Source organism: Enhydra lutris, unplaced genomic scaffold (genome assembly GCF_002288905.1).
Source record: "Enhydra lutris kenyoni isolate GAN:26980312 unplaced genomic scaffold, ASM228890v2 scaffoldscaffold49, whole genome shotgun sequence".
In the NCBI taxonomy this organism is placed as follows: domain Eukaryota; kingdom Metazoa; phylum Chordata; class Mammalia; order Carnivora; family Mustelidae; genus Enhydra; species Enhydra lutris.
This window is the reverse complement of record NW_019154133.1, coordinates 12,317,920-12,342,330: the sequence shown is the minus strand read 5'-3', so window position 1 is coordinate 12,342,330 and position 24,411 is coordinate 12,317,920. Positions and strand designations below refer to the sequence as shown.

Genomic DNA, 24,411 nt, shown 5'->3' with positions numbered 1-24,411 from the left:
GACCTGAGTTGAATGAAGTCAGGCACTTAACCAACTGAGCCATCCATGCACCCCAGAATATTCTGTTCTTAAACACATTACTTTTTCCAGAATTATTATATATATTAACATACATGTTATAATGAATATTTTACTGAAGGTGAATATTTGTGTTTACAGGTATTGGTTTGCCTTGAAAAAGGGTTATCACGTGGCTTTCAAAAATATCAGCAAAACTGATAACTTTATAGAAGAACAAATTGATCCACATAAAGAAGTTATAGATAGAATGACTGATTTGAGCATGCTCAGGCTATTTGAGACCTACCTGGAAGGCTGCCCACAATTTGTTTTGCAGCTCTACATCTTTCTGGAACATGGTCAAGCAAATTTCAGTCAGTGTAAGTCTTTCCTAACACCCTATGTTAAATGGATCCTCTGAGATTTTTTTTTAAATTTTTGTGTGGGGGGTGGTGGAAAGGGAGAGGGAGAAAGAGAATCTTTAAGCAGGCTCCATGCTCAGCACAAAGCCCAATGTGGGGCTCGATCTTAAAACCCTGAGATCCTAACCTGAGTTGAAATCAAGAGTTAGATGCTTAAGTGACTGAGCTACCCAGGCACCCCTCAACTACATAACTCTTTGAGAGGTTTTAGAGGTTTTCTTACAGTTTCTTTCTTTTAAGAATTATTCATTTTTTTGAAAAAAGTATACTGTGGAAATATAAAAAAGTATATGAAGGTATATTGTCTCCTTCTCCTTCTTCCCATTACTACTTTTGTCTGCCAAGAAAGGAAATTATTATTGTCAGTTTTTTGATGCTTCTTTCAGAAAAATTTTTAAAAAGCCTATATTCTTTTTTCCTCTTTTTTCTTTTATAGAAATGGTAACATAAAAGTTGTGTTTGCTTTTTGCACTTAACGGTATGTCTTCGAGATCTATCTGTATCAGTCCACAAAGAACTCCCTCATTAATTTTATTATCTGCATAGTATTACAAATTATGGATGATTTATTTAACAAGCCCCATATTTATGTTAATTTAGGTTGTTTCTAATATTTTGCTATTGTAAAAAAAATGCTGCAGTGAGTAATCTTATGCAGGAATCATTTTACATGTGTGAAGTATATCCATAGGGTAAATTCCCAGAATTGGAATCATTGGGTGAAAGTCCAAATGCCACAAAACAATGAAAATTTTGTAACTAGTCAATATATTGCTCTTCTATAGCAGATTTCATCAATAGGGTAAAATGTTCATTTTTTAAGGGACAATTAATGTTTTCATTAAACCTTTTTACGTATCTAATTTGAGATGTTAAAAAAAAAACCCACTTGCTAAGTAATAGCCCCAGTTTTCATTAATGACTCTGGTTCTATATACACTTGGATTCAGCTCAGAGGAACAGATTATCATTTTCCCTGGAGATCCTTCTATGCTAGAGTCACCTGTGAGATCAGTTCATTCCCTCAGTCTTCCTATTTCTCATTTCCCATAAAACTTCAGACTGTAGTCCCTTCTAATATTTTTACCTTTACTTTGATTGTTAGTCATATATCAAAGAGAACCTACTTATGACATTTTTTTCCTTGTGATTCAAGGAATTTGTGGGTTTAGACTTAAAAAAGTTCTATATCATACAGTTCCTAAGCTAGAAGTTCAGTATTTAAAACTACAGCCTATATTATGTTAGATTTTCTGATGATTTCAAGTAGTAAATAGCATCCAGACCAGCAATGGGATCCAGTAACTGCTGTCTTTATGTTAAGGTTCTGTCCTTGTCCTTTAGTTTCTTCTTGAAGTAAGAAGTTGAGGTATTAGTTAAAAATAGCAAAAAATGAGAAATCGAATTATAGACCGTTAGTATAAAAAATGATGTAGCCATTAGAAATAGCATCTATAGATAACTTTTAATATCATAGGAAAGTAATTCTAAAATAAAGTTGAGGCAAAAAGTTTATGAAATTTTCTATTATACTTTTTTTTTTTTTAAAGATTTTATTTATTTGTCAGAGAGAGAGAGAGCGAGCACAGGCAGACAGAATGGCAGGCAGAGGCAGAGGGAGAAGCGGGCTCCCCGATGAGCAAGGAGCCCGATGTGGGACTCGATCCCAGGACGCCGGGACCACGACCCGAGCTGAAGGCAGCCGCTCAACCAACTGAGCCACCCAGGCGTCCCTATACTTTTTTTTTTTCTTAAAACAAACTTTGGTCAGTTTTATTAAAGAAAAATTTTGCATGATTTACTACTACTCTGTCTATTCTGGCATGCTTCTAATGATACCAGAATAACCTAGGTCAGTGATAGCCAGTGTCAGACCCTATAGTATTTCCCACATGCTGTGCACAATTCAGTATTATGGCCACTGTAGTATCGGACAACAGTTGTGGACAACATGGAGTAGTATTCTATTTTAGATTTCCTCAAGGCTGGGCAGTTGTTGGCGAGGATGACCAGTTTCGCTTTGCCATGTCTGATCATTTTCAGAGTCCACTTGTACCCCAGCATGTACTCTCCACTTTTCATAGTGAGTTGGAATGTAGAGTTGATTGATTCCAGCAACTTTTTCATCTTCTTTGCAGCCGCCATCTTTTTGCCATAGATGCAGGACAGCCCCATCCAAAGCAGTTGCCAAAATGGCCAGGAGAGAGAAAGGAAAGAGTTCCCACAATGCAAAGCTCTTCATTGCCAAATTTTCTATCCTACTTTTAAGGATACAGAGAAATTATTATCTAAAGAATCTGGAAGAAAATATGCAAAAATGTCAACTGTGGCTGCTTCTGGGTAATAGGATTAGGAAAGGTTTTATTTCATCTTCTTTAAACTTTTCTAAATTAAAAAATTTTTTCTGCTACTCATATATTGTTTTGATAATCAAGAAGAGTAAAATGTGAAAAAAATCAGGTTATATATAGAAGTACTTCAGAAGACTGAACATATTCTTTTATCTTTGCACTCTCCTGAAGTTATACTAAAAAGGAGAGTAGAGGAGTAAACACGGTATAAACCCATAGGGACAAAGAGAATGTAGAATAGAATAGCAGATTAGAGTATCAACAAATGTTTAGAAGATGGAAAGCAGATGGAAAACAGATTATTTAAATAAACTCTACCACTGAAAGGCTAAATTATTTGAATTAATCCTCTCTCTGAAAATATGTAAAACAATTGGATATTTTCAAAAGTCTGCATACACATGAAAGTGGGAACACAGCAGGGTTAAGTAAGACTCTGAAGGCATTTATACCTGGAGGTTTTTTGTTTTGTTTTGTTTTGTTTTTTACCAAAACTGTAAGTAGCAGATTCAGTTTTGATAGCTTCCAGTGTGTGGACTGAAGACAAAGCTCAGTCCTCATAAGGGAGGGACATCTGATAAAAAGATCTAATCTGTAAAACTGGTACTCCAAAAGGCACCCTCCTCAGGGCAAAGGTGTGAAGTTACCTACCTCATTATCTACTTTCAAGACACAGCAAGAAATATTGCCTTGCTATGGAGTAGAGCAGGGAAACTTAACGTATAACAATTTTGCAATCAAAATTCTCAGTTTTAGTCCCCAAAACAAAACAAAACTGAAAACAAACTAATGAAAGCCAAGGTATGAATATAGTTAGAGTGGTCCCAGACTGACAGTGACCCTAGCCATCTTGCACAAATAAGTATAAATCCTCCCTGGAGGAATTCATTTTCTCTCAGGTCTCAAATAATTTTCACAGATAGTTTTCCAAGGAAAATGAATGGTTTACAGTAATTTATAGCACACACACACACAAAAGTATCATGAGTAAGAACAGAAAAAAAAAGCTTATTAAGTCCTTAGATATTGGAACTTAACAGTTACAAAGTATCTGCATCCTATGTCAAAAGAGATAAGTGATGAACTTAAAAATATGGAGTAGGAAACTATAAAAAATGATTTGTGTATTTGAAAAACAAAAGAGTACAATTTATGAGAATGATAAAATTTAAGAGTTGAAATTTACTTAGCAGATAAGACATAGCGGTATAGACAGTGATTCAATGCTAGATCAGAAGAAATTTTCAGATTATACTATATAAAGACAAAGAGATGGAATATATGAAAAAGATATTAAGAGACATGGAAGGCGGGATGCAAGGTCTAATATACATCTGAGCAGAGTCTGTGAAGGAGAGGAGAGGAGAGAAAAAATGGAACAGCAGTAATTTTGAGAAGTTAATGGCTGAAAAAATTCAGAAATGATGAGAGTCAACTACCCACAGATTGAGGAAGCCCTTCATCTTACAATCAACTAAGTAGAAAGAAATCCATGCCTTAGCATATCACTACTAAAGGAAATTCCAAAGAATGTACTTCATATAGAACAGATGTGTTCCAAAATGGAAGAAGGAATAAAGAAGAAAGAAATTAGTAAATATGTGGGTGAATCTAAATGAAGATTGACTGTAAAATAAAATATCATATGGTTAAGAAAAAGTTAGAAGGAAAGTACAAGACAGTGATAACATGTAAGTCTGGTAGAAGATAATGGAGTTAAAGTGTTTTGAATTCCTTGTATAGTCCAGAAAAAAGGTAAAGCAAAGGTGGATCTGGTTTTTTGAAGTGTAAAACTTAAACACTTAGAGAGACCTTATTTAAGAAAAAGAATATAATATAAAAAATTAGGTATTGTGTTAGTCTGTGTAGACTGCCATAACAGAATTCTACAGCATAACCATTAGAAATATATTTTCTTAAAGTTCTGGAGATTGGAAGTCTAAGATCAACGTGTCAGCAGAGTTGGTTTCTGGTGAGGGCTCTCTCTTTGGGTTGCACATGGCCACCTTATTGCTGTTTCCGTACATGTCCTTTTCTCTGTGTGTGGAGAACGATCTCTGGTGTCTCCTCCTCTTCTTATAAGGATACCAGTCCTATCATACTTGGGCCCCGCCCTTTTGACCTTACTTAACCTTAATTATCTCTTTAAGGCACTATTTCAAAATGGAGTCACATTGGGGTTTAGGGCTTCATCATACACATTTTGGGGGGAATACAGTTCAGTCCATAAAAGGTATGAAAGTAAACATTTAAAAAAATAAATTACAGTAAATTACATATATAAAAAAAGCTGACAAATTTCACAAGAGGAAGAAAAGTAATATATCTATTGTTTTGATAATTCTGATTTTTTTGGTTGCACACTGATTGACTTTTGATTTGATAATTTTATAATACAATTTTTTTAGAGGGAATAGAAAAATTCTGTTTTCTAGCATATTTGATTGAAAGTTGTTTTTTATTTTAACTTGGAAAAGCTTCTTTAAGCTTCACAAATTATTAATCATATCATGTATATTTTTTGGATTGTTAAGTTTGGAAAAACACTGGCAGTTTTTTCAGTAATGTGGTATAAGTTCAGAATATATCACATTTTTTTGATGAAATAAATAATTTTCAATACTGTTTGAAGTGACAGTACTAGTTTATTATTGATGTCTTGTTTAGTAAATATTGGTAGTCTTAGGTTTTCTTCACAGGTGTCAGTAATGTCAAACTCAGAAATAAAATAATAATCTGTATATGTATAATTTGACAAGGTCATTTCAGACTGAGAGTAATACATAAACAAAGATATGGTTTGGTAAAGACAAGGAATTCAGTTTGGATAGAGTGTGACTTAATGTTAGGTTAGCTAAATGATTAGAAAAATATAGTAGAGCAGGTAGATTAGTAAGAAATGGGAAATAGTGTCAAACTAATAGTGTCAACTGGATAAGACTAGATAGACCATTATACCTTAATGTTAAGTAATCAAAGGCCCCGTTGGTAGAAATATAATCAAGTGTTAATATCAGGCAAACTGCCGGAGAATCTTAGCTCTGTCACTTAGTAAGATCTTAATTATTTTTTTTTTAAAGATTTTATTTATTTATTGGACAGAGAGATCACAAGTAGGCAGAGAGGCAGGCAGAGAGAGAGGAGGAAGCAGGCTCCCCGCTGAGCAGGGAGCCCGATGCGGGGCTCCATCCTAGGACCCTGGGATCATGACCCGAGCCAAAGGCAGAGGCTTAACCCACTGAGCCACCCAGGCGCCCCAGATCTTAATTATTTAACAGACCTTATAAACATATCCTTCTAATCTAAACTAAATGTATTCTCAACTCAGTTTCCCTTAGATCTCCAAAATGACCACACTTCAATACACCAAAGGAAAATATAAGAGAAAGTAGGAGTAGAGACAGGGCATTTAATCAACTGCAGTTAAAAATGCCTTATTTTCCCAAATCTTATAAAAATATATGACAGAGTGAATACATTGCTTGGGCTTTTCTAGGCTTGGAAGGAACCTGGGCAAGTGTGAGTCCCTGAAATTTAAACCTCATTACGTTTGTTATAAATCTTTCTATGAAGTAAAACATTAATATTAAACTTTGATATACTAAATATGCATATTGTGATTTCTAGCAAAACCACCAAAGAATAAACCACAGTGACTGAAGGATGTGGGTTATTAGAGTGAAAGGGTAAATAAAAATGGCCATACTGAGCCCATCATTATAACATCCAGAGAAGCAAGGATAAAGATAACATTCTATAAGATGTGAGAGAAACTGAATGGCATTGAAATTCTTAACTGTAATACTTGAAGCTAAGAGCTTATAGATAGAGCAACAATTTTAAAGTTTCAATGGAAAACATTTTTAAAGAATTTTTAAAGATTTTTATTTATTAGAGAGTGCATGAATGGGGTGGCGAGTAGAGGGGTAGAGGGAGAGGAAAGGGAGAAGCTATGCACTCCCCCTCCTTGCTGAGCAGGGATGCTGATGTGGAGCTCGATCCCAGAACCCCTGACCCAAGTGGAAGGCAAATGCTCAACTGACTGAGCCACCCAGGCACGCTGAAACCATTTTTTAACTTTTTTTTTAAAGATTTTATCTGTCTTCTATCTATCTATTTATCTATCTGAGAGGGAGAGAGGAGAGAGAGCACATTGGGGGAGGAGCAGAGGGAGGAGGACAAACAGACTCCATGCTGAGCACAGAGCCTGACTGGGGGCTTGATCCCAGGACCCGGAGATCTTGACCTGAACTGAAATCAAGAGTCAGATGTGACTGAGCCACCCAGGTGCTCCACGTTTTTTAACTTTCAATTCTGTTTCTAGCAAGACTGTGTATCAAATGTAAGGGTAGAATAAAGACATTTTGAGACATACATGGTCTCAAAAATTTTTCCTTAGGTGTAACTTCTCTCGAGAATATCTGGAGAATGCTTGATCAAAACATGAGAATAAAGCAAGGAAGACTTGAGAACAGGAAACCGGAATTTAACACCAAAGAGAAGCGAACAGAAGTTCTGGGAAGGCAGGAAGCAAACCTTGAGAACAGCTACCTTAGATCAATAGGATGCTATTCTTAAAAAAAAAGAAAAGAAAAGAAAAGGAACAAACTAATAAATGTGTATATAGGGGAGTTTTACTAATTAATTAATTTGAAGATTTTCCTAAGAAATGTAAGCTTATGAAAAACCAAGTAAAGGAAAAGTGAACAGTTTTAAAAGAAAGGAAATATATCAGTGTAATACTTGGCTGAGCAGTAAAACAAACAAACCAGTGCATATGTAGTTATAAGATAAACACCAAATACTGACTTTTACCAAAAATTGTGATGTTACTCTGTTGGGCAGATGGAGGGAAAGGAAAATGCAAGAAAGGTGTGTACTTATGTATGTGCTAAATTTTCTTCTTTCCAAAGAGGAAATCAAGAAGTAGTGTCTAAAGCAGATAAAGTATTTTTCTTTCTTTTTGTTTTGTTTTGTTTTAAAGTATTTGTTTTATTTACAAGTACAACAGTAAATGTCAGAAGAAAAGCTAGAAGAGTTTTAGCGATTTCTTCTGTGGGTTGTGACAGAGAGGTGAAGAGAAGTGGAGCTTAGTGACTTTTAAATTTTATATATTTAATAATTTGTTTTTGTTTATTCAATTGTTATGTATTTATGTATTAGTTCGGTAGAAGTTAAAAACTAATTAGAAAAAAGGCATAGGACAATTTAGCAGAAAGCAGAGCTTTAATTAAAATATATTTGAATTAGGGGTGCCTGGGTGGCTCAGTGGGTTAAGCACTCTGCCTTCAGCTCAGCTCATGATCTCAGGGGCCTGGGATTGAGCCCCACATCAGACACTCTGCTAAGCAGGGGGCCTGCTTCCCCCTTTCTCTGCCTGCTGCTTTGCCTACTTGTGATCTCTCTCTCTCTGTCAAATAAATAAATAAAATCTTAAAAAAATTTTAAAAATGTTTGAATTAAAGAAGAAAGAAAAAAGTCCAGCTAATTGTATAGTCCAGAATGGGATATGCTAAAACCAGGAGAGTAGACAAAGGCATTTAAAATCATCATAAACTTTTTCAGTAGGTCAGTTTCTTAAAGTCTGCCTTTTTATCCCAAGATATAGACCTCCAGTGAGACTAAATGGGAAGGAATAGCATTCTGTGTTCTGCTTTAAATTCTTTTTAACCCTCTAATGCCTTTGCTTTCAGTTTTATAAAAGTTCCCAGCTCTGACAGTGGGGCTAGTGTCATCCTTTTCAAAGCAGTAATGAACTTCTGTTATTTGTTGGGGAAAAGAAGGGGTAAAGATGTCAAGTCTATAGAAATTTGTAAGTTTTAGAATATATTTATTTATTTGATTCATCATCTAAAAAATGGGAAATTATACTTTCATGAAAATTTTCTATTTAACCTCCCTCCTTTCTCCCTTCCTTCTTACTGCTGCCCCCCATTATGCTGTCTCTTGGTGAATTAAGTATATGTTCAAGGTCAAAGCCAAGGAGACTGGAAAAGCTCGGACTGTAATTGTAGTCTCTTAGAGGACTTCCAGAGTGTGTAGTTTCCATTATACCAGTTGCTCAATATAATTTGTACAATGAATTTATTTAAAATCTTACAAAGCAGTTTAATATAGCATTGAAGTACACCAATTTTGAAATCAGGCAGATTTAGCTTCAAATCTCAGCTCTCTGCAACTTGCTGGTTGTATGACTTAAGTAATATGTGTATTTTCTAAGCATCAATTCTTTCATATGTAATATGGCAATATTAATATCTATTTCAAAGGAGTAGATGAGATGAGTATATAAAGTACCTGATGTGTTTGTGGGTGTGTGTATGTACAGATAAAGCATGTATGGCGTATAGTAATTTAATATTGCTGTTATTATTCCTATAACAGTATATCTATTTTTTATTTTTTGTTTTGTAGATGCAGCCATTATGGTCTCTTGCTGTGCTATTTCTTGGTCAACTCTTGATTATCAAGTAGCTTTAAGAAAATCCTTGTCTGATAAAAATCTTCTTAAAGGATCCTGTCCCAAATTCACATACCTCTTTTACAAGTTATTTACATTATTATCTTGGATGCTGAGTATTGTACTTCTTTTATTCTTAAATGTTAAGATTGCATTATTTCTATTGTTATTTCTTTGGTTTTTAGGGTTATTGTGGGCATTTAAAAAGCAAACTCAGTTTTGTGCTTCTATAAGTATGGAATTCTTATATAGAGTTGTTGTTGGATTCATTCTTACTTTTACTTTTTTTAATATTAAGGGACAGAATACCAGATGTCCAATGTTTTGCTACTATATTGTAAGGGTACTGGCCACAGTGGGGATATTGGTTGTGTTCTGGGTTTCCCCAGTCTCTGTTTTTAATTCAGACTATTTTATGCCCATCAGTATCACTATAGCTCTTAGTCTTGTCCTTGGAATTATTTTTCTTATTGTTTATTACGGGACTTTGCACCCAAACAGAAAAGAAGAAACAAAACCTGATGAAATTGATGGAAAAACAGCTCAAGGAGATTGTAGAATGAAGTATTTTATAATGGACTAGCTATTAATTTGTGAGATATGTTTTCTTACTTCTTTGTTTCATTGGTTAATAAAGAAAATGTTATTGTATGTGTTCTTATTTTTGCCCATTTATTTTTTATTTTACCTTTAATTTGAGATCATTTTCAGTACATTAACTATGACTGTGAGAGAGCTTCATAATATTTTATTATTTAAATTAATTTCTCATTTGGTTTTAAAGATCTTGGGTACTCAAATACATTTCCATCTTGCCTAGTAGAATTGCCAGCTTGAGCCTGAATTGGAAGAAATGTTCTGGTTCCCCCAAATTAGAAGCCTAGAATTGAACTTCCCTTCAACTTTTCCCTCATTGTTTCTTTTTTTTCTTTTTTATTATTATGTTCAGTTAGCCAGCATATATTACATCATAAGTTTTGTAGTGTTCAGCAATTTATTAGTTGTGTATAATACTCAGTGCTCATTCCAATACACGCCCTCTACATTCCCTCATTGTTTCTGAACTAAAACTAATGCTTGTTGTGGAGAACTGTGAAGGGAGAAGAGCAGAACGCTCATTTCTCTTTTCTCTATTTTGTTGATTCAGTGCATATATTTTGAGTTGGGGGCAGATTGAGTAAAGAAAAGGGAAAAGAAGGAAAGGGGGAAAAAGCAAAACATCAAGTTTACTATATTTGGGGGAGGTAAAGCTTTTATTTATTTGTCAGAGAGCAGCAGGCAGAGGGAGAAGCAGACTCCCTGCTGAGCAGTGAGCTTGATGTGGGACTCCATCCTGGGATCTGGGATCATGACCTTAGCCGAAGGCAGACGCTTAACTGACTGGTTAAGTTTACCATTTTTAAGTGTACTGTTATAGCATTAACTAGCATTCACCTTGTGCATCTCTATAACTTTTTCATCTTGCAAAACTGAGACTCTATTCCTACTGAACAACTTTCTGTTTCCTCCTCTCCAGCCTCTGGGAACCACAGTTCTGTTTTTCTGTTTCTATAAATTTGATTAGGTAACTCATGTAAGGGGAATCATAGAATATTTGTTTTTCGTGACTAATTTCACTTAGCATATTCCCCTCAGGTTTAATCATTTTGTGGCACATGACAGGATTTCCTTCTTTTTTAAAGCCTGAGCAATACTCTATTGTATATATTTGCCACATTTTCTCGGTTTATCCATCACTGGATTGCTTCCACCTCTTGGCTATTGTGAATAATGCCATTGTGAACATGGGTTTACAAACATTTCTCTGAGATCCTGCTTTCCTCTCTTTTGGTGGTATACTCAAAAGTAGGATTGCCAAATCATACAGTAAATTATTTTTAATCTTTTGAGGAAACTCCATACTATTTTTGATAGTGGCTGCACCATTTTGCAATACCACTAATAGTACACAAGTGTTCCAGTTTCTCCACATCCTCACCAAAACTTTCTATATTTTGTATTTTTGATAAAGGCTGTCCTAATGGGTGTGAGGTTATATTTCATGATAGTTTTGATTTGCATTTCTCTGTTAGTGATGTTAAGCATCACTAATGATGGTAATGATGTTAGCCATTTGTATATCTTCTTTGAGGAAATGTCTATATCTGACAAGGGGTTATTATCCAGAACACAGAAAGAATTACAACTTAACAGTAACAAAACTAAAATAACCTGATTGAAAAATAGGGAAAGGACTTTAGTTACCCAAATAATATATTAATGGTTTTCTGCATTATTCCTTATAATAAGTAGTAAATTTCGGTCCTAGAGTAATAGTGAGGACAAGTGGATTAGGCTGAATTCCTGGAAATAATGAAGTTTTTCCATCAAATTCGCATTTTTTTTTGTTTGTTTCTTACCCTTTCTTTCCCTTGGGTAGTGTCTTAATGAGTCCTCAAACGATAGCTTTCTCTAAACCAGGAGGAAACAATTCCATTTCTATATTTAGTCTTATAACTTAATGTAAAACTGCTATGTAGCTTTTAAGATGAAGGATAAACTTACTGGACACAATGCATTTCAACTATCAGTGCTATTTGAAAACAATAAATAAATGTTAAGCACTAACTCTGCTCAGCTCTCTGCTAGGTACTGTTGTGGGGACAAAACAAGTGTATAATAGAGTTCTGTTCCTTGAAAAGTTTACATACTGAAGCATTTATAGAAACTCACCATCTATCAGAATGTTTACTGTTTGTGATTTTCATTTTATAGTAAATGAAACAAATTATTGGATAACAGAAGGGTTATATTTATAGAATATATAAACTGAATAAGATGTCTCTTGTGCTACTCTTTGAGAAAGTTAGGCAGCACTGAAAAACCTTGCAGGAACTAGGGAATCTACAGTTTACTTTGGGCAACAGATCCTTGTAGTGTGGCCCCCTTATTACATATCTCTCTGTCTCTGCAGGTTTGGTGGTATGTGTGTGTGTGTGTGTATATATATATGGTTGAGAGAGTGAAGATGGGAAAAGAAGTTAGGCTCACTTAGTAGCACTTTAATCAGAATCTTTGAGTTATAAAGGACAAAATGAAAGTCTTAAAATGAAAGTGCTTTCATTCCATTCTGAAGATTTAAATGTTTATGTGTTACCACTTCCCTTTGGCATAGAAAATCTCTCTTAGCATTTTCTGTAGTTTAGGTTTGTTGATGAGGTTTTTTTCTTTTATCTGAACATGTCTTTATTTTTTACTCTTATAAGATATTTTTGCTGAATATAAAGTCCTGGGTTGACAGTTTTTTCCCCCTTTTTGCATTTTAAAGATCATTCTGCTAATTTCTGGCCTCCGTTGTTTCTGATGAGAAGTTAGTGATCATTGAAGTCATTATCCCTTGTTTGTAATTTGTTATTTTTCTCTGGCTGTTTTTAGATTTTTACCTTTACTGTTTTATTTGCAATAGTTTGACTACTGTGTTTATGTTTGTAGTTTTTCTTTGTATTTTCCTAATAAGGGTTCTCTGATCTTGAACATATAAATTTTAGTCTTTCACCATTTTTAGAGAGTTTTCAGCTATTATTCTTCACATATTCTTGCTATCATTTTACCTCTCTTCTTGGACTCCATTAACATATATGTTAGACTTATTGATGTTATCCCATACATCTCTGAGGAGCGCATTCATTTTTTTTCCAATTTTTTTTTCTTCAATAATTATTGGATTTGTCTTCAAGTTCATTGACTTTTTCCTTCATCTTCAATCTACTGTAAAGCTCATCTAATGGCTTTTTAAAAATTCCAGAGATCTTATTTTATGTTCTAGAATTTCCATGGTTTTTTTTTTTAATGGTTTTTATTTCTCAGCTAAGATTTGTATCCTTTTTATTCATTATGAGCATGTTTTCCTTTATGTCCTTTATTGTAATGGCAATAAATATTTTAATAATAATACATTTAAATAAATAATAAGTGTTTTAAAATCCTTGTGTGTTAATTTCAATATCTGCATCATCTCAAGTTTGATCTACATTGATTGCCTTTTCTCTTGAACACAGGCCACATTTTCCTGTTTCTTCATATGTCTATTAATTTTCTTATTTCCAGGAAGTTATGAAAGGTGTATTTTAGACTTCTCTTGAACCTGTTTGTTATTGAGAAGAATATATATTTTTTTCTTTTAGCAGACTGCTAACTTGAACTTTGAACTATGAAAAGGCTTTATTTGCTCAGCCTTCATTGTGCTGCTTGGATTCTGCCACTCAGTGCCGGTCAGAGAATTAGGAAGACTTAATATGGAATAAGGCTTGCTGTCTTTTGTCTCTCTCTCTCCTCAGATTTTCACCCTCACTTTTCACCTGCTATGGCCACTCCATACTCTGACTTCTGGGCCTTAACCACTAAGATTGTAGGTTTTCTGTGTTTTTGTACCCAGTATGTTGATTGGGGTTTATCCTCACTCAGTACCATTCTTTCTTAAAAATGTTGACCTCTTCAATGTCTGCCTGCTTTTTCCTTCTCAAGTGCTTTCAGGTAGTTTTTTCCTATATTTTGTCCAGAGTTTAGAGTGGTTATTTTTAAGGGCTTTGTGCTTTTTATTCATCAATAACAGTTTCAATACTCTGTAATATACACCATTCTTTCTGGATATTTGCTTAAACATGATGTGTGAATTTCTTTTATTTAGCATTTAATCTTCCCTTATTCTTACTTCCTTGACCCTCACAAAACCCCAGCAATATAGATATTATTTTTTTCCACTACTCTTTAGCTGGGCAAACCATGCATTTGGCAAGTTACTTGCCAAAAGATCAAATCTCATATTTTCTGACCTCAAGTCGAGTTTACTTTCTGTAGAATCATGCTGATGATGAGATTAAGTGACCATCAGCAGCCTAGAGCTGACGCTGTTATACATGATTTAAAAATTATGAATTACCCAAAACACAATTTTTAAAAAATCTGGCTTAAGTAGTTTTTGGTCTTAGCTCAGGATGTGGCTAAGGTTCTGTCACTGAGAGTTTGAATAGTTTTATATATATATATATATACACACACACACACACATACACACACACATGTATATGTATATATATGTATATAAAATGGGAAGTAGCAAATTATGTAATGGAAAAATGGGTAGAAAATAATACACATCCATTGAAGAACTTAAATATTAAATACCCCACACAAACCTGGATTGAACATTCATTCACGGAACAAACATCTTCCCACTGATTTTACAGACAAGGAACCAATAGGTGCATACTGGTAGGATGTTTTGGTTAGTCAGCAAGCTTTTAAAATGAACTTCATATTCACTGAATTTACTTTTATTCATTTTATTCATTGGTTTTCTGTATCATTCAGTCATGGCTTTATAGCAATTTTAAGTCTCTCCAAATAAATGTAAGCTTTTCTTAGAGTATTTGGTGCATATAAAAGGCCTTTTGAAATTTGGAAAAAGCATAAGAATAATTATGAGCAATACTCATGAAAGAATATGCACATATACTGTATTAGGGTTCTTATACATCTAAGAGGAGATTTATTATAGGAATTGGTTCACGTAGTTATGGAGGTTGAAAAGTCCTGTGATGTGCTGTCACAAGCCAGAGAACCATTAAAGCCTGCAGTGTAATTCAGTCCAAGTCTGAAGGCCTGGGAATTTGGGGGCTAATGGTGTAATTACTGATCTGAATTTGAAAGCTTAAAATCAGAGGTGCCAATGTCTAAGGGTAAGAAAAGATGGATGTCTTAGCTCAAGTAGAAAAAACAAATTTGCCCTTACTCTGCCTTTTTATTCTATTAGGTCCAATAGATTGGATGATACCCACTGGCATTGGGGAGGGCATTTGCTTTACTCAATTCACCAATGCAAAATCTAATCTCGTCAAGAAACATCCTCATAAACACACCAAGAAATAATGTTTTAATAGCTATCTTGATATGCCTTCATCCAGTCAAATTGACACACAAAATTAATCATCACTTGCACCTATCTGCATTCACGTTTACTTCAGATATGAATAAAATGCTTCCCTTAGACTAGTGGTTCTCAAACTTACCGCGCATCCAGAATCACCTGCAGGATAATTAAAACGGATTTCTGGGCACCATCTACAGTTTCTTGAACTAGATCTTAGGTAGGGCTTGAAATCTGTACAAATAAGAAGTTCCCAAATGTTGCAGATGCTGTTAGTCTGCCTACAGGCTTTGAGAAGCATTTGCGGACTTTCAAAGGCTTAATGCTGTTAATAACTAGTTTCAAAATGGCCACTAGAGGGCAGTGGAACCACGGACAAACTGGGTGTGCTGCTTAATAGGTTCCCTGGTTTATGCTATCAACTACAGTATTCCTACAAGCCATGAGAATACCAAAGCCAAACATTAATTTCCTGTACAATATCTTGAGACTCATTCTCAATTGTAATATAAACCAAAGCTTGTCCTTATGATTGCGGGGACTGGACATGTAAAATGCAGCACTAAAGCCCATTTCGTGATCATGGTAATTTAAAAGTTGAACTTCTCTAAGTGGGCATTTGCGCATATACCTAGTAGTCTTTGAGGTTAACAGGAACTGTTTGTGGTTTCCCAAAGAGACTACATTTTTTTTTTTTTTTAGTTTCTTTTTAATTTTTTTTTTTATTTGTTTATTTGACAGAGAGCTAGAGAGAGAACACAAGTAAGCAGAGCGGCAGGGAGAGGGGGGGAGAGAGAAGCAGGCTCTCCGCTGAGCAGGGAGCCCAATGCGGGGCTCGATCCCAGGACTCTGGAATCATGACCCCAGCCGAAGGCAGTCGCTTAACCAACTGAGCCACTCGGGCGCCCCAAGAGACTACATTTTGATAATAAGTTTAGTTTGTTATGGAGATAGTTCTACACTTAAGTGTTATTTATTGTTTTAAGACACAGCTTTTATTTTATGAAAGTAAGACCTAAGTACTTTTTAAAAATATTATAAACTTAGTAGATTAAGTTTATACTCAACCTCAGTTGGTAGAACATAAAGATCCACATGGTGTAGGGGATTTGTAGTTTTTTTCTTCTAGATGTGTTGCTTTGATGGTAGACAAGGATTAGAGAAAAATCAAAAGATGTAGACTGCAGTGTTGTTGTTACATTTTCTGTGTGTCTGACCTAGTACAGAACTTGAAAGTTGCCTTTATTGTGGCTGTTATTACTTTTAAAAAATTAATTTTGATAATAGCTATAGAGTCATAGACATCTTTCTGAGTATCTTGACATCTTGGCTTGAATCAGCAATTGATTTTCATTGTATTGCAGAAATTTTGATTTGAAAGCCCAAAGACTTGAGTTTGATTCCTTGCCTTGACATTATTACCTATGTGACTCTGATAAATCATTTAATCTCTCTAAGTCTCAGTTTCTGCATATGTAGAATGAGAATTTATGCAATAACAACTATCTTCCTGGGCTATTTTTAAAAATCAGTGAAATACTACATATGATAATGTTTTATAGATTGTAACCATTCTTGAAATTTTCTGTTTTTGACATTCTTCTACCAGTATGGAGTATATTTTGAACTTGGTTTTGATGTCATTATACCTTTGTAAAATTGCTTCCACATGTACAAAATAGGAATACTCATATTAAAAAACCTGGAATTATATCACAAAAAAGTTTAACCCTTTTGCATATAACATCTTAGTTTTTCATTATTTTTTTCTTGTGTGGTATGTATTGTTCCTCATATGTAGATAATATGATCTATAGATACGGCTAAATACAACTAGTTATTAATGAGATCAGGATTAAGGCTTAAATTGCAAATCACTATTTGGCCTTTGGGAATATGCATAATATGTTCATGTACTGTGTATACACACGAACATGCATTTTTTTTTTTTTTTTAATGGGAGAAGGAGCTAAGGGTCTTTACTGGAAAGAAGAAACTTTACATTTTGAGTAAGTTAGTGCAAAGGTTCAGTGGGCCAACTCGTGGGGCATCAGCTTGTGATGGGTTCCACAGCTAAGGCATTGCTAGATCTCACCTTTGTGCAGCCACAAGCAGATGATGGCACTGTTTACTTTTCACTGATGCAGCCCATATATTTGGTGATAGAGGGGACTAAATTAGGGACTTCCTTGGTGCCTGAAGCTGCCTTTGGGTCTAGCAAATTATATGGGTTCAGTCCTTGCTGTTCAGCCTTCCTCTCCAGTCCATTCACTTGCTTGCCATCAGTAGGAGCACCATTTCCAGATGCCATGCTGCAGGGACTGCATTGAGACCATGGGCCCTGAGGGCCTGTGTGGCCAGCACTCCAAACTCTGTGATGTAACCTTGAAGCCATCATGTCTATCACAATACATTTATATGAATGGTAGGATTTCATTAAATAACTGTGGGTAAGTACTATTTCTCTTAATTTTTTTATGGACCACAAAATCTCTTAGCTATGGTTGTTTTAAGATTAAACATTAGTTTTCCTTATAGTTTTTGTTTCCTGTCTAGTAGTATGTCTTGCTAATAAGTAGACTATAAATTTACATAGATTAGGGATTATATTTCTGTGACCCTCAGAGGACTTTGCATAGAGTTTGCAATAGCAGTGTAGTATGTTACTTTTCTGATTCCCTGAAAAAAGGAATAGAGTATATTTCATTCCACGGAGCACTAGGAAAATCCCCTGATTCCTTTGGAGGGCAATGAATCAAACTATCAGTGTTTACTTCTCAGTGCTGTATATGTGTTTAGCACTGTGCTAAGAGAGGGCTTGGTAAATATCTGTTGCTTATTGATCGATCACCTTCAGAGAGTGATTTGTGTTTTTGTGGTAGTCTTTGGATTAAAAAATCCTTTTCAAAAAATTGTGGATAAAATAATTTGTTTGCATTTTCCAAGTATATTAAGATTATTGTGGTACTCTATGGAACAAAGTTTTATTGCAGTGTAATTAGCATACAACTTACCTATTAAAATGTGTACAGTTCAGTGCTCTTTAGTATACTCACAACATGTTCAACCGTTATCACAATCAATTTTAGAATATTTTTATCGTTTCAAAAAGAAACCCTGTACCTTTATCTATCAATCCTGTGATGGTTAATTTGTATGTTGAATTGGCTGGGCCACACACAGGGCCCCGAAATGTGTTGAAACATTTTTATTTTTTTAATTTATTCATTTGACAGAGATCACAAGCAGGCAGAGAGAGAGGAGGAAGCAGGTTCCCCACCAAGCAAAGAGCCCGATGCGGGGCTCGATCCCGGGACTCCGGGATCATGACTTGAGCCAAAGGCAGAGGCTTTAACCCACTGAGCCACCCAGGTGCCCCGTGTTGAAATACTATTATGGATGTTTCTATTAAGGTGTTTTTGGATGATATTAATATCTAAATATACAGACTTTGAGTAGATAGTCCTCTATATCATGGGTGGGCCTCATCCAATCAGTTTTGAGGCCTGCATACAAAAGACTGATTTCCTCTAAGCAGGAAGGACTTCTGGTCTTCAGACTTGAACTACATCATCAGTTTATCCTGGGTCTTCAGCCTGCTAGGCACCCTGAAGATTTTGGCCTTTTCAGCTTCTACATTGTATGAGTCAATTTCTTAAATCTCTTTCTTCATATATACATATATCCTATTGATTTTGTTTCTCTGGGGAACACTAATACAACCCTCCACTCTCACCTTCTTTTCCACTGCTCCCAGCCCTAAGCAACCACTCATCTACTTTCTGTCTGTTGATTTCCCTATTCTGGATTTTCATATGAATGAAATTATATAGTATGTGGCCTTGTGACTGGCTTCTTTCACTTAACAGTGTTTTCAAAGTTTATTTATGTTGTAGCATATATTAGTACTTCATTTTTTAATGCAGAATAATATTACATTGTATGAATATATCATATTTTGTTTATCTGGTTGTTCATTAATGGACGTTTGGGTTGTTTCCACTATTTTGCTATTATAAATAATGCTTCTATAACCATTTGCACAAGTTTCTGTGTACACATGTTTTCATTTCTTTTGAGTATATACCTGCAGGTGAAATTGCTGGGTCATATGGTAACGTTATGTTTAATTGTTTGAAGAACTGCCGTTCTTCACCAAAGTGGCTGCACCATTTTATATTCTTATCAGTAGTGTATGGGGGTTCCGATTTCTCCACATCTTCACTAATACTTGTTATCTGAGTTTTTGATTCTAGCCACCTAGTGGGTAAGAAATGGTATCTTATGGTTTTGATTTGTATTTCCCTGATGACTAATGATGTCAGGCATCTTTTCATAAATTTATTATTGGCCATTTGTACATTTGGAGAAATGTCTATTCAGAACTTCTGTTCATTTTTTTAGTTGGGTTATTTATCTTTTTTTACTGATCTGTGAGTGTTCTTTATACATTCTAGATTCAAGTCCCTTATCAAAAACATGATTTACAAATATTTATTCCCATCCCATGGGTTATTTTTTTCACTTTCTTGATGCTGTTCTTTGAAGCACAAGAGTTTGAATTTTGATGATGCATAATTTATCAATTTTTCTTTTGCTATTCATATTTTTGGCAAAATATCTAAGAATCTTTTGCGAAATCCAAGGTCATGAATATTTGCCCCTATGTTTCCTCCCCATAGTTTTTGTTCCTACATTTAGGTCTTTAATCCATTATGAATTAGCTCTTGTATATGGTGGGAAGAATCTAGCTTCATGCTTTTGCATCCAGATGTCCCAGCACTAGTTTTTGAAAAGACTTCTTTCCCCATTGACTGGTCTTGGCACCCTTGTTGAAAATCAGTTGGCCACAGAAATATGGGGTTATTCATGGACTGTCAGCTCTTTTCTCTTGGTCTATATGTCTGTCCTTGTGCCAGGACCACACTGTGATGATTACTGTTACTTTGTAGTAAGTTTTGAAATTGGGAGTGTGTTTTGAAATTGAGAAGTGTGAGTCCTTTCCTGTGAGAAAAAAAGTCCTTTCTTCTTTTTCAGGATTGTTTTGACTATTCTGGATCCTTAGCAATTTCATATAAATTTTAGAATCAGTTTGTTAATTTATACAAAGAAGTTGGCTGGGATTCTGATAGGGATTATGTTGAATCTATAGATTATTTAGGGGAGTAATATTATCTTTTTTTTTTTTCCTGGGAGTAATACTATCTTAACAGTGTTAAGTCTTTCAGTCCATGAATGTGGAATGTTTTCCCATTTACTTAGATCTTCCTTAATTTCTTTCAACAGGGTATTATAGTTTTTAGAGTATGAATTTTACATACATACATGTTTTTGTTAAATTTATTCCTAAGTGTTTTATTTTTCTTGATATTGTTGTGAATGAAATTGTTTTGATTTCATTTTCAGATTTTTTTATTGCCAGTGTATAGAAATACAACTAATTTTTGTGTATTGATCTTGTATCTTACAAACTTGTTAAGCTCACTTATTAGTTCTACTAGTTTTTAGTGGTACCTTAGGATTTTCTATATATAAGGTTATATCATCTGCAAGTAGAGATTATTTTACCTATTTCCTTCCAATCTGGATATCTTTTATTTCTTTTTCATATTTAATTCTCTGGGCTAAAACTTACAGTACAATGTTGAATTAGAAGTGATGAGAACAGACATCTTTGTCTTGTTCTTCATCTTAGGGTGAAAGCTTTCAGTCTTTTTTTTTTAAATTTTTAAATTTTTTTTTTAATTTTATTTTTTATAAACATATATTTTTATCCCCAGGGGTACAGGTCTGTGAATCGCCAGGTTTACACACTTCACAGCACTCATCATAGCACATACCCTCCCCAATGTCCATAATCCCACCCCCCCAACCCCCTCCCCTCATTAACCCTCAGTTTGTTTTGTGAGATTAAGAGTCACTTATGGTTTGTCTCCCTCCCAATCCCATCTTGTTTCATTTACTCTTCTCCTACCCCCTTAACCCACCATGTTGCATCTCCTCTCCCTCATATCAGGGAGATCATATGATAGTTGTCTTTCTCTGATTGACTTATTTCGCTAAGCATGATACCCTCTAGTTCCATCCACGTCGTCGCAAATGGCAAGATTTCATTTCTTTTGATGGCTGCATAGTATTCCATTGTGTATATATACCACATCTTCTTTATCCATTCATCTGTTGATGGACATCTAGGTTCTTTCCATAGTTTGGCTATTGTAGACATTGCTGCTATAAACATTCGGGTGCAGGTGCCCCTTCGGATCACTACGTTTGTATCTTTAGGGTAAATACCCAGCCGTGCAATTGCTGGGTCATAGGGTAGTTCTATTTTCAACATTTTGAGGAACCTCCATGCTGTTTTCCAGAGTGGTTGCACCAGCTTGCATTCCCACCAACAGTGTAGGAGGGTTCCCCTTTCTCTGCCTCCTCGCCAGCATCTGTCATTTCCTGACTTGTTAATTTTAGCCATTCTGACTGGTGTGAGGTGGTATCTCATTGTGGTTTTGATTTGTATTTCCCTGATGCCGAGTGATGTGGAGCACTTTTTCATGTGTCTGTTGGCCATCTGGATGTCTTCTTTGCAGAAATATCTGTTCATGTCCTCTGCCCATTTCTTGATTGGATTATTTGTTCTTTGGGTGTTGAGTTTGCTAAGTTCTTTATAGATTTTGGACACTAGCCCTTTATCCGATATGTCATTTGCAAATATCTTCTCCCATTCTGTCAGTTGTCTTTTGGTTTTGTTAACTGTTTTAGACCTGATTTAGGACCGAGAATATGATCTATTCTGGAGAATGTTCCATGTGCACTAGAGAAGAATGTGTATTCTGTTGCTTTGGGATGAAATGTTCTGAATATATCTGTGATGTCCATCTGGTCCAGTGTGTCATTTAAGGCCTTGATTTCCTTGTTGATCTTTTGCTTGGATGATCTGTCCATTTCAGTGAGGGGAGTGTTAAAGTCCCCTACTATTATTGTATTATTGTCAATGTGTTTCTTTGATTTTGTTATTAATTGGTTTATATAGTTGGCTGCTCCCACGTTAGGGGCATAGATATTTAAAATTGTTAGATCTTCTTGTTGGACAGATCCTTTGAGTATGATATAGTGTCCTTCCTCATCTCTTATTATAGTCTTTGGCTTAAAATCAAATTGATCTGATATAAGGATTGCCACTCCTGCTTTCTTCTGATGTCCATTAGCATGGTAAATTCTTTTCCACCCCCTCACTTTAAATCTGGAGGTGTCTTCAGGTTTAAGATGAGTTTCTTGTAGGCAACATATAGATGGGTTTTGTTTTTTTATCCATTCTGATACCCTGTGTCTTTTGATTGGGGCATTTAGCCCATTCACATTCAGGGTAAGTATTGAGAGATATGAATTTAGTGCCATTGTATTGCCTGTAAGGTGACTGTTATTGTATATTGTCTCTGTTTCTTTCTGATCTACTACTTTTAGGGTCTCTCTTTGCTTAGAGGACCCCTTTCAATATTTCCTGTAGAGCTGGTTTGGTATTTGCAAATTCTTTCAGTTTTTGTTTGTCCTGGAAGCTTTTAATCTCTCCTTCTATTTTCAATGATAGCCTAGCTGGATATAGTATTCTTGGCTGCATGTTTTTCTCGTTTAGTGCTCTGAATATATCATGCCAGCTCTTTCTGGCCTGCCAGGTCTCTGTGGATAAGTCTGCTGCCAATCTAATATTTTTACCATTGTATGTTACAGACTTCTTTTCCCCGGCTGCTTTCAGGATCTTCTCTTTGTCACTAAGACTTGTAAATTTTACTATTAGGTGACGGGGTGTGGACCTATTCTTATTGATTTTGAGGGGGGTTCTCTGAACCTCCTGGATTTTGATGCTTGTTCCCTTTGCCATATTGGGGAAATTCTCTCCAATAATTCTCTCCAATATACCTTCTGCTCCCCTCTCTGTTTCCTCCTCTTCTGGAATCCCAATTATTCTAATGTTGTTTCGTCTTATGGTATCACTTATCTCTCTTATTCTCCCCTCATGGTCCAGTAGCTGTTTGTCCCTCTTTTGCTCAGCTTCTTTATTCTCTGTCATTTGGTCTTCTATATCGCTAATTCTTTCTTCTGCCTCATTTATCCTAGCAGTGAGAGCCTCCATTTTTGATTGCACCTCATTAATAGCTTTTTTGATTTCAACTTGGTTAGATTTTAGTTCTTTTATTTCTCCAGAAAGGGCTTTTATCTCTCCGGAGAGGGTTTCTCTAATATCTTCCATGCCTTTTTCGAGCCCGGCTAGAACCTTGAGAATCGTCATTCTGAACTCTAGATCGGACATATTACCAATGTCTGTATTGATTAGGTCCCTAGCCTTTGGTACTGCCTCTTGTTGTTTTTTTTGTGGTGAATTTTTCCGCCTTGTCATTTTGTCCAGATAAGAGTATATGAAGGAGCAAGTGAAATACTAAAAGGGTGGCAACAACCCCAGGAAAATATGCTTTAGCCAAATCAGAAGAGATCCCAAATCGTGAGGGGGGAGAAAGGGGATAAAAAGAGGTTCAGAAAGAAGAAAAAAAAAAAAAAAGAAAAAGAAAAAAAAAAAGAAAAAAAAAGAAACAAAAAAAGAAACAAAAAAAGAAAACCAATAAAGAAAAAATATAAAAAGGAAAAAAAAATATATATATATTAGATAATCTAGTTAAAAAACGTTAAAAAGGGAAAGGGTAAAAGTTAAAAAAATTTAGCAGAAGAAGAAAAATAAATTGAAAAAGAAAAAAATTAACTGCAAGGCTAAAGAATCATGGGGAGAAAGCCATGAGTTCCGTGCTTTGCTTTCTCCTCCTTTGGAATTCCGCTGCTCTCCTTGGTATTGAAACTGCACTCCTTGGTAGGTGAACTTGGTCCTGGCTGGGCTTCTTGTTGATCTTCTGGGGGAGGGGCCTGTTCTAGTGATTCTCAAGTGTCTTTGCCCCGGGTGGAGTTGCACCGCCCTTACCAGGGGCCGGGCTGAGTAATCCGCTCAGGTTTGCTTTCGGGAGCTTTTGTTCCCGGAGCGCTTTCCGTAGAGTTCCGGAGGGCAGGAATGAAGATGGCGGCCTCCCGGTCTCCGGCCCCGAGGAGCCGAGAGCCCAGGGCCCCACTCCTCAGTGCGCCCTCAGAGAACAGCGCCGATTTACTCCCGTCACCCTGCCTCCGGCCGCGCTCCGAGCTGACCGAGCCTGCGACCGGTTCAAGGTAACCCCGAGCTTAGAGCTTACTCCTCGGCTCTGTCTCTGTAGCCGGCTTCCCTGTTCTAATACCTGTAAG

The 24,411-nt window shown here is 35.6% G+C and overlaps 1 protein-coding gene and 1 pseudogene across 1 annotated transcript in view; one reads left to right on the top strand and one right to left on the bottom strand.

The window, feature by feature from the left end:
* LOC111156827 (XK related 9) overlaps positions 1 to 9,925 on the top strand; it is a 44,753-nt gene extending 34,828 nt beyond the window's left edge. The window contains exons 2-3 of the mRNA XM_022517923.1: positions 160 to 380; positions 9,188 to 9,925. Coding sequence (XP_022373631.1) covers positions 160 to 380; positions 9,188 to 9,816 — 850 coding nt within the window. The 3' untranslated portion in view covers positions 9,817 to 9,925. The remainder of the gene's footprint in view (positions 1 to 159; positions 381 to 9,187) is intronic.
* On the bottom strand, positions 2,236 to 2,567 carry LOC111156828 (annotated as a pseudogene).
* Positions 9,926 to 24,411: the final 14,486 nt, after the last annotated feature.